General features: G+C 42.8%; 1 protein-coding gene across 1 annotated transcript in view; it reads right to left on the bottom strand.

Moving 5' to 3' along the window:
• The window catches only part of si:dkey-11f4.7 (piezo-type mechanosensitive ion channel component 2), a 554,199-nt gene that overhangs the window by 19,089 nt on the left and 519,012 nt on the right, over window positions 1-16,098 (bottom strand). Inside the window, exon 47 of the mRNA XM_052147980.1 lies at window positions 1,164-1,352. Coding sequence (XP_052003940.1) covers window positions 1,164-1,352 — 189 coding nt within the window. The remainder of the gene's footprint in view (window positions 1-1,163; window positions 1,353-16,098) is intronic.

The following is a 16,098-nucleotide window of genomic DNA, read 5'->3' as shown; positions in this document are numbered from 1 at the left end:
TGCTGGAAAATGAAGTCAGCATCTCCATAAAGCTTGTCTGCTGAAGGAAGCATGAAGTGCTCTAAAATGTCCCGGTAGACGGCTGCGTTGACTCTGGACTTAATTAAGCACAGTGGACCAACACCAGCCGATGACATGGCTCCCCAAACCAACACAGACTGTGAAAACTTCACACTGGACTTAAAGCATCTTGGATTGTGTGCCTCTCCATTCTTCCTCCAGACTCTTGGACCTTGGTTTCCAAATGAGATGCAAAATTTGCTCTCATCAGAAAAGAGGACTTTGGACCACTGAGCAACAGACCAGTTCTTTTTTTCTTTAGCCCAGGTAAGACGTTTGACATTTGAAGCCCATGTCCAGGACCCATCTGTGTGTGGTGGCTCTTGATGCAGTGACTCCAGCCTCAGTCCACTCCTTGTGAAGCTCCCCCACACATTTGTATGGCCTTTTCCTGACAATCCTCTCCAGGCTACGGTCATCCCTGCTGCTTGTGCACCTTTTTCTTCCACACTTTTCCCTTCCACTTAACTTTCTATTAATGTGCTTTGATACAGCACTTTGAGAACATCCAACTTCTTTTGCAATTACCTTTTGAGGCTTTCCCTCCTTGTGGAGGGTGTCAATGATGGTTTTCTGCACAACTGTCAGGTCAGCAGTCTTCCCCATAATTGTGAATTCAACTGAACCAGACTGAGAGACCATTTAAAGGCTCAGGAACCCTTTGCAGGTGTTTAGCTGATTAGAGTGTGACACTTTGAGCCTACAATACTGAACCTTTTCACAATATTCTAATTTTCTGAGATTCTGAATTTGGGGTTTTCATAAGCTGTAAGCCATAATCATCAAAATTATATCAAATAAAGGCTTGAAATATCTTACTTTGCTTGTAATGAGTCTACATAATATATTAGTTTCACCTTTTAAGTTGAATTACTGAAATTAACTGAACTTTTGCACAATATTCTAATTTTTCGAGTTTCACCTGTATATATATATATATATATATATATATATATATATATATATATATATATATATACACACACACACTGGCGGCCAAATGTTTGCGTAATTTATACATATATATATATATATATATATATATATATATATATATATGTATAAAATGTCACAAATAATAGAAAGAAATAGAAATAAAATACCTCGTAACCCAATATGCTGAGCTGTATGGACACATCTAAAGGCTGATTGGTTACTCCTGCTACAGACTTGACCAATGACATGAAGAGAAGAGGAAACCAGACGATGCAGATTAGAGCAAAAATTATGAAGCCGCCCATTGTGTATTTCACCACCTTCTTCTTCTTCTGACCTGACCGATGAGGAAATTTCTGCACCAGAACACAAAACATTCAGTGGAAATTATTTTACAGAATGTTAAATGCAGCATAAATATAAAGAAAGAGCTTTTGGGAGTTGCATGGCACCATGTGAGGGTCCTGTGTGTTAACGACTTTGATAATTAAATTTTTTTTATGTCATAGACCGGTGAGATTTGGTACACCCTGCTACATAACTGTTCCATGAAGTCAACATGGCAAAGAATTAAAAATCTTCGGGCTCTGGAGATATTAACGGACACTCACATGCTCAAGCTGATACCGCAGACAGGTACTGCAGACCAGGGACTCAGTTTGGATGGTGTGGCGGGAGAAATCCAGCGGCAACTGTCCAGCGTGTCTGTAATGCTGGCAAAAGTTGAAGCAGACCTGGAAGATCTGGCTGTAATACATCGATCAATTACGGCAACGGAGGCTAAATTCTCAGAGTTGGTTACAAGAATCATGGACATCGAGAGGCAGATCGATTATCTGGAGTCAACAGAGAGGTAATTACCTGCTAATCCGCTAGTGACTAAAATAGATTTGGAACGCGTTTGGGAAAAACTGGAGAAAATCATAATCGGTGAAATAACGTCCAAATTGTTGGAATTCTTGAGCATGTGGAAGGCCGAGATATGGTGAAATTCTCGAGTCTGTTCGAAGTTACAGGCCATAAGCTGGAAATCGAGTGAGCTCACAGGGTACTGGCTCGGAGATCCGATGAGGGAGACAGGCCCTGATCAATTAAGTGTCCAATCACCCAGTATACAGAGTCTGGGGCTAAATGAAAATTCAGTGTTCAATTCCTTACACAAAGTTCTGAACCCCCAACCAAAATTCTTGGATCTTTATACATCCCCAAAAAACATATATTGTGTCCCCATCTTCTTACTGGCACCACCAGCAGGTGGGTGTGTCTTTAAGACCCAACCTATACAATATAGAGGGTGTCCAGTAGAATCGATGCAAAATCTTAAATGGCATCAGACGGACCCTTGCATCTGGGGCAAAATGAAAATTCAGTGTTCAATTCCTTACACATGAAGTTCTGAACTCCCAACCAAAATTCTTGGATCTTTATACATCCCCAAAAAACATATATTGTGTCCCCATCTTTCTATTGGCACCACCTGCAGGTTGGTGTGTCTTTAAGACCCAACCTATACAATATAGAGGGTGTCCAGTAGAATCGATGCAAAATCTTAAATGGCATCAGACGGACCCTTGCATCTGGGGCAAAATGAAAATTCAGTGTTCAATTCCTTACACATAAAGTTCTGAACTCCCAACCAAAATTCTTGGATCTTTATACATCCCCAAAAAACATATATTGTGTCCCCATCTTTCTATTGGCACCACCTGCAGGTTGGTGTGTCTTTAAGACCCAACCTATAAAATATAGAGGGTGTCCAGTAGAATCGATGCAAAATCTTAAATGGCATCAGATGGACCCTTGCATCTCTAGATGTAGACTTGATGCCTTTTAGAATCCTAGCCCACACTCCTTCCTCCAATGCCAAGTTTAAATCTTTCTCCCATAAACTCTTGAGAAAGCTCCATCCCCCAGACACTGAATTAACATGGAGTAATACACTGATGCCTCATGACCTTTTCCAAAGGCAGTAATCACCACTTCCAGAGTATCTGCCTATTTAGGGGGGTGTATACTACTCCCAAAAATAGTACATAACAGGTGGCACAGCTGTAAATACCTAAAGAACTGGGATCTAGGAATCTTAAAATGTTGAACCAAACCATGAATCAAAAGATCTTTGCACTCCACTCTAATATAGGTCACAGATTGTAGTAACCCCCCCAAAAAAGGCCCCAGAAATCCCCCAGGAAGGAGACTTATTAATAAGTAATTTAGGGTTTAGGGTAAACAGTCTGGATCCTTTTGTCCAAACCATGTGCAAATGCGAGAGAACGGGGTGTGACTTAACTTCTCCGGTTAGTTAGATAGAAAGGCTTTGCAATGGCAAAATAGGAGCAAGGAATTTCCCATTCAATAGGAAACCAGGGAGTGGCTCTCACAGGTGGAAGCGACCATTGAGCCAAATGTCTGAGACCGAATGCATAATAATAAAACAAAATCTTCGGTAGGCCTAGCCCACCTTTGTCAATTGGCCTATGTAGTTTGTTGAAATGCAATCTGGGACGTTTACCATTTCAAATAATAAGGACTTTGCCATGCTATCATTGCTTGAAATAAGAGAGGGGACGTCAACAGGGAGAGACTGTAGCAGTTGAATTTGGAATACAATTAATTTTAATACAATTATATTTAGATAAATGTGATGAAGCCTATCAACTCACATCACTTGAAAAACTTTTTATTACAGGGTCAAAATGAACTCCAATTAAATCACACAAATTAGCTGGGAATAAAATGCCTAAATACTTAATGCCCTGTTTGGGCCACTGGAAGGCAGTACTCTGTCAGAGCCAAAGCTTCAGATTTAGACCAATTGACTCTGTAACCTGAGAATTTAAAAACATTTTAACAGCTAACTGGATAAGGGAAATTGGGCGGTGACTCTTACACTCGCTTGGATCTTAGTCCTTTTTAAGAATCAGACTGATCCGGACTTGTGTCATGGTTGGTGGAAGCTTTCCATTCTTTAATGATTCGTTATTGACTTCTAACAAATGTTGAGCCAGTTCTGTAGCATAAGATCAAACAATTCATAAATAATCAAAACTCAACCTTCTGTGACAAAATAGTATTATATATGTATTTCAATCTGGTCAATTCTCTGAGGCCATCAGATGACATTCTGCACTTCAGTTCTGTCTCAGTACTTTTAATATTCTCTTCCAACTCCACAAGTTCGTGTTTTGGATTTTTGATGAATGAGGCATACTGTATGATCCTACCCCTAAGAACCTTAAGTGCTTCCCAAGCCACGCTCACAGAGGAAAATGAGGACCAGGTGATCTCCATATAAACAATGATTTCAGCCTTTATCATTTGTTGGAAATCAGGATTTTGCAAAAGGGATACATTAAAGAGGCAACGATATGATTTATTTTTCCCCATATATGGCAACACCACTAAACTCACCAGGGCATGATCTGAGACTAATATATTTCAATTGAGCAATCAACAACAGAAGAAATGAGGGACTTGGATATAAAAAAGAGATCTATTCTAGAATAAATCTTATGGACTGATGAAAAAAGTTATAGTTCCTACCAGATGGGTTCAAAAGTCTCTAAATATCTGTAAGACCAAGCTTTTTACACATCCTGTGAATGTTGCTTTAGGGGCATACACGCTTTTGCTTCACTATGATCAAGGACTGAGTCCATCAAAAGATTAAAGTCTCCTCCCAATATTATATCATGAGGGGTGCCAGCAACTTGCAACATCCCTTCAAGATCTATAAAAAAGCCCTGATCATCAGCGTTAGGTGCGAAATATTAGCTAAAATCAACCTTTGCCCCTGAATTTCTGCTAAAACAATAATGACTCTTCCTAAATGTTCTTTAATCTGTTTGAGACATTTGAATTGTAGATGTTTACTTATCAGTGTAATGACTGCCCTGCACTAAAGAAAACATGCCCACCCCATATCTTCCCAAAAATGTCAGCTTCCTGCAAGGAAATATGTGTTTCTTGAAGAAACTCTATATCATATTTCTTACATTTAAGAAAATAAATAACTTTCCTTCTTTTTATGGGGTGCCCCAGCCCATTCACATTCCACGTGGAGAGAGACAATCCACTCATATTAACATTTGACATATGAGAAAAAATAGTTTGTGTGTCAAAAATAAAATTATAAAGACCACATTCCAACATTAGTGCCACAGTCAGACCCCAAACACCCCCCAGAAAAGTTTACTATAGAGTAAATCTACTGATGAAGACTAATAGAACTTGATCTTGCTTTAGTTTATATTTCAGCATTCTATATAATGTCCTTGTGGGACACTTTCACATTAGTACCATAATAATTACTAGAGAAACCGATGGAGTGCGTACTCCAGGTAGGGAAGGAGGTATTGCCCCAAGTGAAGAAGTTCAAGTACCTCGGGGTCTTGTTCACGAGTGAGGGGACAATGGAGAATCGGGGCAGCGGGGGCGGTATTGCACTCGCTCTATCGCACCGTTGTCACGAAAAGAGAGCTGAGTCGGAAGGCAAAGCTCTCAATCTACCAATTTTTGTTCCTACCTTCACCTAAGGTCATGAAGGCTGGGTCATGACCGAAAGAACTAGGTCCCGAGTACAAGCGGCCGAAATGGGCTTCCTCAGAAGGGTGGCAGGCTTCTCCCTTAGAGATAGGGTGAGGAGCTCAGTCATCCGTGAGGAGCTCGGAGTATAGCCGCTGCTCCTTTGCGTCGAAAGGAGTCAGTTGAGGTGGTTTGGGCACCTGGTAAGGATGCCCCCTGGCTGCCTCCCTAGGGAGGTGTTTCAGGCACGTCCAGCTAGGAGGAGACCTCGGGGAAGACCCAGGATTAGGTGGAGAGATTACATCTCCACACTGGCCTGGGAACGCCTCAGGGTCCCCCAGTCAGAGCTGGTTAATGTGGCTCGGGATAGGGAAGTTTGAGGCCCCCTGCTGGAGCAGCTGCCCCCGCGACCCGAATTTGGATAAGTAGTTGAAGATGGATGGATGGATTACTAGAGATTTTTCCAAATCTCTCTTATTATTGACAAATTCATTCAGATCTGACAAGAGTCCTAAAAGTGATAGTTCACCCAACAACTTAAATTCTCATTACTTACTCACTCTCATGCCATCCCAGGTATGTGTGACTTTCTTTCATCTGCTGAACTCAAATGTAGATTTTTAGAAGAATTTCTCAGCTCTGTATACAATGCTAGTGAATGGGTGGCAACATTTTAAAGCTAAACAAAATCCCATAAGTCAGCATAAAAGTAATCCATAAGACTCCAGTGGTTAAATCAATATCTTCAGAAGTGAGGTGATAGGTGTGGATGACAAACAGATCACCTTCACATTCTTCTTCTTGTGTTTTTGGTGATTCACATGCTGGGCAGGGAGAAGAATGTCTAGCAAAAAAATAAGAAATATTGATCTGATTCTCACCCACACCAACCATATCACTTCTGAAGATATGGATTTAAAGACTGGAGTCTTATGGATTACTTTTATGCTGCCTTTATGTGCTTTTGGAGCAAATTTTGGCCTACAGACCTAAAATATTCTTCTAAAAAAATCTGAATTTGTGTTCTGCAGAAGAAAGGATTTCATACACATTTGGGATGGCATAGTAAATTATGAGAGAATTTGATTTTTTTGGGTGAACTATTCCTTTAAAGTGATAGCTCAGCCATAATTTACTATTTTTGGAACACAAATATGTTTAGTAGAGCAGAATGTTAAGGACTGACAGTCTCGTTCACCATTCACTTTCATAATATGGAGAAAAAAAAACATTCACTGAAAGTAAATAGTGACCCTAATATCTAATATCTACTTATTGTGTTGCATGGAAGAAAGTCATATGGGTACGGAACAACTTGATGGTGAGTAATGACAGAATTTCCATTAATAATTATTCTGTAATACATATTAAATGTGTATTAAGTAATTTGTGAAAGTAACGAGTTATTCACTACTTGAGTACTCTTTTAATTGGATACTTTCTTACTCTTACTCAAGTAATTATTTATGTTAGTACTTTTACTTCTATTTGAGTATTAATTTGTTTAAAGTAATTATAGTTTTAGTTGAGTACAGTTTTTGGCTACTCTACCCACAGCTGCTCATTGGTCGCTTCCACCTGAAAGAGTCCATCCCTAGTTTTGTATTGAACAGGAAGTTCTTGCCCCATTTTGCCATTCCAAAGCCTTTCTATGAAACTAACCGGAGAAGTTAAGTTGCACCCTGTTATCTCCGATTTGCACTCAGTATGGACAAAAGTGTCCAGTGTGTTTGATTCAGACATTTATTTGAATGCTGCCTTGAGCTTATGGCTGAACCCAAAATGATGTATTGCTAAGTTCCCTTTCTGCTGGTTAGAGTGGATTGTGAGGGGGGTTTCTATGCTCGTGATCTATATGAGAGTGGAGTGTTGAGATCCTTTGATAATTTGGTTCAACATTTTGGGATTCCCAGATCTCAGTTTTTTTAGGTATTTACATGATTACTTGCTCTGTACTATTTTGGGAGTAGCATACACCCCCCTAAAGCAGCAGATTGTCTGGGAGTGGTGATTTCTGCTTTTGGAAAAGGTCATGTGGCATCAGTGTATTACTCCCTGCTAGTTCAGAGTCTGGGGGAAGGAGCTTTAACTTCTATGGGATAAAGATTTTAATTTGTTATCGGAGGAAGGAGTGTGGGCTAGGATCAAGTCTGTATCTAGATATGCAAGGGTGCGACTTATGCAATTCAAAATTCTACATGGATTCTATTGGACCCCCTCTAGACTGTTTAGGCTTGTCTGACACACCCTCCTTCTGGCATTGCCAATCGGAGGATGGAGACACGGCCCATGTTTTTTGGAGGTGTGCTGAGATTCAGGAACTTTGGTTGAAGGTACAGAGTTTTGTGTGTGAAGTGTTGGGCATTTGGATTTAGTTTTGCCCCAGACTCTGAGTTTTGGGTGATGGGGTGGTCGTAGGAGATAAATATATAAAAATGGTGTCCTGACCAGTGCTATGATAGGCAGGCAGATTGTTTTGGTCGGTTTGTTTTGTTCGATCGGTTGGAGCTCCCTCAATTCAGGAGTGATGAGAGGAGATGGAGAGGGTTGCAGCCTTTGAAGAGGACACGTGTAGAAGGCTGGGGATATGGGATTCATTTAATGGGAAATGGGGTTTTTGGGGGACTCTTGGTGTGGGGCTGTGGAAAGAGAGGCATAGTTTTAGAGTTGTATGAGTATTATTGTTTTTTATAATTATTTTTTATTTTTTATTTTCCGTGTGTCTGTGTACTTGAGTAAGACCACAGAGATGTTCGTTTCGGGTCAGGGTGGGGTTCTTGATTTGGTGAGGGAGGGGTAGTAGTGGGAGTTAAATGTTGATTCATAGTATAAATGTTTTGTTTTTCTTTGTCTTTTTGGAATCAATAAAAATGTTTATCTTAAAAAGAAATCTTTTTGCATATTTGGAATATGAGAATATAGTAAGAGATACATCATTTATACCGTTTATTAGGATTTTCTTTGTAATAGTAAAATAGGGGCAAGATCTTTGTTCAATTTCAAACCAGGGAGGGGCTCTTTCAGGTGGTGACCAATGAGCCAAATGTCTGAGACCGAATGCATAATAATAAAACAAAATCTTGTGTAGGCCTTATTGAAGTTATTGAAATGTAACCTGGGACGCTTTCGATTCCAAATAAAGGACTTCGCTATACTATCAAATTGCTTAAAATAAGAAAAGGGGACATCTACAGGGAGATATTGTAGTAGGTAGTTGAATTTTGGAATACAATTAATTTTAATAACATTAACCTTCCCAATCATCAATAAATGTAATGATGCCCACCTACTCACATCAATCAAAAAACTTTGACTAAATCAAATAAATTTACTGGGAATAAAATACCCAAATACTTAATCCCCTGTTTGGGCCATTGAAAGGTGCCCAGTTGAAAAGCCATTACTGGGCAGTACGCTGTCAGAGCTAACGCTACGGATTTATTTCACTTCCCAATCCGTCACGCTGGCTGGCCAGGACCATCCGACTCGGTTACGCAATTCAGTTTGCCAGGCCTCCGCCCCATTCATGGGTGTCCGCTTTACCGCAGTACACGGCAAATACGCCAAATCCCTGCATGTGGAAATCATCTCTTACTCAAAGACGCGATAGAGCCTGTCCCTCCAACCGATATGAAGAAGGGTCCCTACAGCCCTTACTTCACCGTACCCAAGGAAGCACGGCGGCTTACAACCGATCTTGTACTTGTGAGTTTTTCAACCGAGCTTTGCATAAACGCCTGTTCAAAATGCTCATGCAAGGACACATTTAAACTTGCGTCCGGCATCTAGATTGGTTCGCAGCAGTAGACCTGAAGGACACGTACTTCCACGTCTCAATTCTGCCTCGACACCGACCCTTCCTACGGTTCGCATTCGACGGCCAGGCATTTCAGTACGAAGTCCTCCCCTTCGGCATGTCTCTATCCCCTCGCATCTTCACGAAAGTCGCAGAGGCAGCCCTTGCCCCGCTCCGAGAAGCCGGCATTCACCTACTCAGTTGGCTCATTCTGGCCCACTTCTGAGAGTTACTATGCGCTCACAGAGACCAGGTGCTCAGGCACCTCAGCCGTTTGGGGCTTCAGGTCAACTGGGAAAAGAGCAAGCTTGCCCCGGTTCAGAGCATCTCTTTTAGACTCAGATACATTAGACTCAGTCTCAATGTCAGCCCACCTTGCCAACGAGCGTGCGCAGTCAGTGCTAAAATGCCTCGCGGCCTTCAGGCCGGGCACGGCGCTCCCTTTAAAAACTTTCCAGAAGCTCCTGGGGAATATGACATCCTCCGCGGCGGTTGCGCCACTGGGGTTGATACATATGAGACCGCTTCAGCACTGGCCCCAGACTCGAGTCACGAGACAAGCATGGCACCGCGGCACGCACCGTGTGATCATCACCCCCGCCTGCCGCCAAACTTCAAAATCCTGGACAGATCTCTGCTTTCTACGGACAGGAGTCCCCTTGCAGTAGGTGTCCCGATGCGTCCTGGTCACAACCTACACCTCCAAATTGGGTCCGGGCGCCGTGTGCAATGGGCACGCAGCTGCGGGCCGTTGGAAAGGGACCCCGTTGCGGTGGCACATCAATTGCCTAGAGTTGTTTTCTTTGCCATGCAGAAGTTTCTCCTGTTAGTCCGACTCAGGTTGCTGCGTGCCACTCACATCCCCGGCAACCTCAATGTGATTGTGGACACGCTGTCACGACAACACTTGCCCAGAAGAGAGTGGAGGCTTCACCCCCAGTCGGTCCAGCTGATTTGGGAATGGTTCGGCAAGGCCCAAGTAGACCTGTTTGCATCCCGAGAGACCTCCCACTGCCCGCTCTGGTATGCCCGAACAGAGGCTCCCCTCGGGGCAGACACATTGGCACACAGCTGGCCTGCGGGGCTGCGCAAGTACGTATTTTCCCCCAGTGAGCCTTCTTGCACAGGTGCTGTGCAAGGTCAGGGAGGACGAGGAACAAGTTACACTAGTGGCTCCCTATTGTCCCACCCAGGCCGTGTTCTCGTACTCCTTACGACAGCCCCTCCCTGGCGAATTCCCCTGAGGAAAAACTCAGGGACAGGGCACGCTCTGGCATCCGCACCCAGACCTTTGGAACCTCCACGTCTGGCCCTGGACGGGACGCGGAAGATCTAGCTGGTCTACCACCTACCGTTGTAGACACGATAAACCTTGCCAGAGCCCCTTCTACTAGGCATCTTTACGCCCTGAAGTGGCACTTGTTCGCAAATTGGTGTTCTTCCCGGGCCGAAGACCTGCAGAGGTGTGCAGTTAGGTCAGTGCTCTTATTTCTGCAAGAGAAGCTGTAGGGGAGGCTGTCCCCTTCCACCCTAAAGGTGTATGTTGCTGCCGAAGATGGCAAGTCTTTGGGTAAGCATGACTTAATCATCAGGTTCCTAAGAGGCGCCCGGAGGTTAATTCCCTCCCGGCCAAGCCTGTTCCCCACCTGGGATCTCTCAGTGGTCCTCACGGGCCTTCAGAGACCCCCCTTCGAGCCGCTACAATCAGTTGGACTCAGGGCCCTCTCTCTAAAAGACTGCCCTGCTGATCGCGCTCGCCTCCATCAAGAGGGTCGGGGGACTGCCAGCGTTCTCTGTTAGTGACACTTGCCTGGAGTTTGGTCCGGCAGACACACATGTGATCCTAAGACAGTGACCAGGCTATGTGCCCAAGGTTCCTACCACATCCTTCAGAGATCAGGTAGCCCCTTTGTTGCTGTGTCCGGTATGTGCTTTGCGTACCTACTTGGACCGCACGCAGAGCTTTAGACATTCTGAGCAGCTATTTGTCTGCTTTGGCAGACAGCGGAACGGGAACGCTGTCTCCAAACAGAGGCTTTCCCACTGGGCCATGGCTGCCATTTCATTGGCCTATCACACCCAGGCCGTGCCCCCCTTTTTTGCGGGTCCGAGCAAGCGCAACAAGAAGTGTTGCGTCCTCTTGGGCACCGGCCAGGGGCACCTCCCTAGCAGACATATGTAGAGCAGCAGGTTGGGCAACGCTTAATACCCTTGCAAGATTTTTTCAATCTCACGATACTGAAAAAATACTGGGTCAGTATCGTCCTGTGTTTTCTCAGGTCCGAGCCAGTAGAACTCGGTAACACGCTGACGGATTGGCCGGGTGGATCGCTTGCACCTAGTGCCCTTTCCCTTGGCCAAGGTAAAACTATGCGCTTTCTCCTCCAGGAGATTCTGCATATTCGGATCTCTGGATGATTCCTTCCTAGCCCTTGTGGGTCCACAGTTCAGCGGAGGAACTCGCCAACCCAGTCCACTGCGGGTACTTAATCTACCCTCTACTGAATAGGTGCTCCACAGGGCAGGACTCTCCGGTGTTGTAGCAACTCCCCCCCTCCTAGCGAGACTGGATCTACCACTGCGCCACTTTCCACATGCCGCCTAAAAACCCATGTGAGGTATTCACCACTCTTACCTCCCCTTCTGGGCAGGTGTGGCCTCTGCAGGGTCTTTTCCCCATGAAAGAATAGGAAACTGGGTAAGACCCCCTTCCCTCCATGCGTGTAAGTGCCCCGGTCGTTTAAATGCTCTATGCAGAGAAACATAGAGAGAAAAGAGGCCCAGCCAGGCTCAGCCCATTCCCAGGTTGGCAAGCGTCGCCTTGTTCCCCTGTCTAGGTTAACCAGAAGGATTCCGACGACTCTTTTGGGGCATTGGGGAAGGGTACGTGCAGTCTGACACAGCTGGTCGCCTTTGCACGTAAAATACCTGCCTGCTCCTGTGTAAGCAGAACATGTACACAGCTCAGCGCATGGCGTGATTTAAATTGGACCCCTAGTGTCGCTTCTCCAACACAAGGTCGAGAGAGCGACAGACGGGGAACGTCTAGGTTACGGATGTAACCTCTGTTCTCTGATGGAGGGAACGAGACGTTGTGTCCTCCCAGCTAAGTTGCTGAGCCGAGCCGCTGTAGTGGCCGGACCATTTCCTGCTCCTCAGAAAAATCCTGAATGAACTCAACGTATTTCCACACCTTTATACCCATATGTCCGGGGGGCGGGGTATGTATATTCTGTCTGCCAACTACTCATTGGCCTTTTTTCATAGATCAGAGGCATATTCAGAGCTCAAGAGAGACCCCTAGTGTCGCTTCTCTGAAACAACGTCTCGTTCCCTCCATCAGGGAATGGAGGTTACATCTGTAACCTAGACGTTTTATCTACTTCTGAGATGAGAATAGATAATCCTATTTGTCTAGCCATTCGGGATTTGTGGAGAGAGGCATTATAGGAGATAATCTGCCCCCTCAAGTAGGCCTTAAGGGTCTCCCACAGCAGGGATGGGGAAGTCTCATTATTTTAGTTGGCTTCCAGAAATATATCTATATGTGTATTAATAAAAGTAATAAAAGATTCATCAGACAAAAGGAGTGAATTAAGTCTACATCAGACTTAATTGGGTCTAGGGAAGATCAATTCCAAAGTTAAAGGAGCGTGGTCAGATATCACTATACTATTATAATCACACGACTGCAGCAAAGGGAGTAGGAACTTGTGCAAAAAAAAAGTGCATAAATCCCAGGGCGAAATGCCCAAAATTCACTGGCTTGGGTCTCTAGCTAAAACTCTGCCAACCCAAAGCCCAGCAGGCAACACAAGTAGAAAGACAATTAAGCAGTGCAAAATACAATGTACTGAAAAAGTAGCATAGTATTGTGAAATTGGCACTGTAATAGTGTTTTGAAGAGGGAGAAAAAATAAAAATAAAAACAAAATATATATATATATATATATATATATATATATATATATATATATATATACCCACATCTACACATATACATACATACATACATGCATATATAGACATACACATACATACACACATACATAAATACAGACATGCATACGTGTATACGCACTTAATGTTACTACGCAACACAGGAGACTAACCAACATTAAAACTTAAGGGCATGTTGTTAATGAGTGGCCTACAACATACAGCTATGCGGCTCCACCTATTGGATGGCGCTATGCACACTTATGAACGTAATACTACCAAACACTGACTCAACAATTATGAGATGGCAAGCAACAATCATTTTTACATACATTAAATTTTAAGTGTAATTTCTGACATTTTTGTAAATCTAATCCAGACAAAAACAACTTATCAGAAAGATTGAACTGAGTAAACCACAACATATTAATATCACACACCGTTAAGGCCTTGCCCCACATTATGAACAGATAAAGGTAACGTTAGTCTATTGCTTTTGGACCTGATCAACCATTACCTGATCTTGGTCACCCAGATTACGTAAGACATGGCCAGTTCAGGGTCATCAAAGGTGTTGTCCTCTCCCCTAAACGTAATCCGTAGTTTAGCTGGGTAACAGAGGCCGAATTTGATGCCAGGGACATTCTTAAAAAGTCGTTTAACATCTGTAAAAGCAGCTTGCTTCTTAGCGACCTCCGGAGCAAAATCTGGGAAGATGTATACATGTTTATCATTGTAGAATAGCTGCTGCTTCTGACTAGAAAGGCGAAGTATGCAATCCTTGCATTCTCTGTGATGCACTCGAATTATGAACGGTCTGGGTCTCTCCCCTTCTTTAGGTTTTGGTGCCAGAGTGCGATGTCCGCGGTCTAGACGAGGAATGTCCTCGAGGTCCAATATTTCCTTCAACACAGTCGCACAGAACTGCCGAGGATTGCTCCCTTCTTTCCATTCCTTAATTCCAACTAGGCGGATGTTCTGTCGACGGCTTCGGCCTTCCAAGTCCAAACATTTATCAGTCAAACTACACACTTCTGACTGCATGTGTTTCACTGTAGTTTCCACGGCCATGACGGTTGAACTCCATTCTGTGGCAGAACGTTCTAGATCGTCAATGCGCTTGGTATTTTGTGCGTTAGAAGACTGCAGAGAACTGACAGTCGTATGCAGCTCTTGACGGAAGAATGCTATTTCTTGACGGAGGGCAGCCGTTTGAGTATCCATAATCAACTGCGCTTGCTGCCTCTTTGCTAGCAGTAGCTAAGGTGCAAGTTTGGCCACTCTTTTTGGCCTTTATGAAATAAAAAAAACATTATTAAGAGATAAGAATAAGTGTATACGATCTTCCGTAGCCTAATTTCTTTCACCACTTTTGTTACCATGCTAAAGGGTGGCCTCGTAATACTTTTGTTTTGTATATTGCATGCTGAAATTACTGTTTAAATGAAAGTTGCCTGCAGAGCTCAGGACCTCGCAGCCTCACATTTTGAACGTCGTCCGGGAGTCTGAATATATTAGTTTAGTTGAACCCCAGGTTATTGTTGAAGGGTCGAGGAGGAGGTGTTGCTACAATTTACAGTGAAGTTTTTGGTGTTACTCAGAGGACAGGATATAAATGTATAAGTCTTTTGAACCAATAATGGTTAATTTGACACCGTCAGATATAAATAAAATAACTATTTTACCCTTGCTACAAAATATCGATCACCCGGGAATTATTCTGATTTCCTTGGTGAAATTGCTCATTTTTTATCAGATCTTGTAGTTACTGTAGAAGTGTTTCTTCTAAACATTGCTTCAAGTGTTTAAAGTAATTAGTCAAGAGCCAGTTATGAAGCAGAGTAATAAAATATAGAACAGAGTAAACAGTGCTTGATGTTATTCAGTTACAACAGCAATTAAATATAAAAAAAGGACATAAAAACATTAAAAAGTAATCTAATGAAAAATACTACTTAAAATATTGATATAATATTTACTGTGTGATTATACAATTTATATTAATACAGAACCAATGCATTCACAGTTTGACTGATAAGCAGACCTGTCATTGAAATTTATTGGGCTTAATGCTACAAAAGTTATCTAGCAAAAGACGGTGAGTGATTTTCTCTTTTTCTTGTCAATATTGTTGCATGATTCATATTAACGATAGGCTTATAACAGCTGCAGCATGGCACGGATCGGATATTTTGAGATATAAGATTTTTGCCCTGTCAGCATCACATTATACATTCACAGCTGTATTTTTATTTCAAATTACACCAAGAGGGGCATTTCAAGTGCATTTAAATGTTCCCGTGCAACTCACCACAAGATAGGAGCATTCTATAGAGCTCAAGCAGACTTATGCATGGCTATAATCAAACAAACAGCGAGGGGGTAGGGAGTTGATTTGTGACAAAAAATTATTTAAAACTCTGTTAAAACAGTAATTAAAATATATTCCTTTGCATTAACCAGGGAGCCAAGGTATGGCAGCTACCATAACCTGCCATATGCAATTGACGCCCCTGTACATCAGCCAAATAACAAAGGACAATGCATCTATGTGAACTTCTGCAGTTAATCCAGGATGGACTTCAAAGACATTAGTCATTAATTTTACAGTTCGTACAAAATCTTGCTGTTTAAACATTGGCCCTTAACACTTACTTAGTTTACTCATTTTAAACCATGACTTGCAATACACACACACAAAAAAAAAACTTAATTTAATTAGCATTAAATTTATGCTGTTTAGCCAGAGGGGAACTGGCCCCCACAGTGAGCCTGGTTTCTCCCAATATTATGTCCCTCAATTAACCTACATCTTATGGAGTTTTGTGTTCCATGTCAGAGTC

The sequence above is a fragment of the Xyrauchen texanus genome, chromosome 18, assembly GCF_025860055.1.
Source record: "Xyrauchen texanus isolate HMW12.3.18 chromosome 18, RBS_HiC_50CHRs, whole genome shotgun sequence".
NCBI classification, from domain to species: Eukaryota; Metazoa; Chordata; class Actinopteri; order Cypriniformes; family Catostomidae; genus Xyrauchen; species Xyrauchen texanus.
This window is presented reverse-complemented; position numbering and strand designations above follow the sequence as displayed.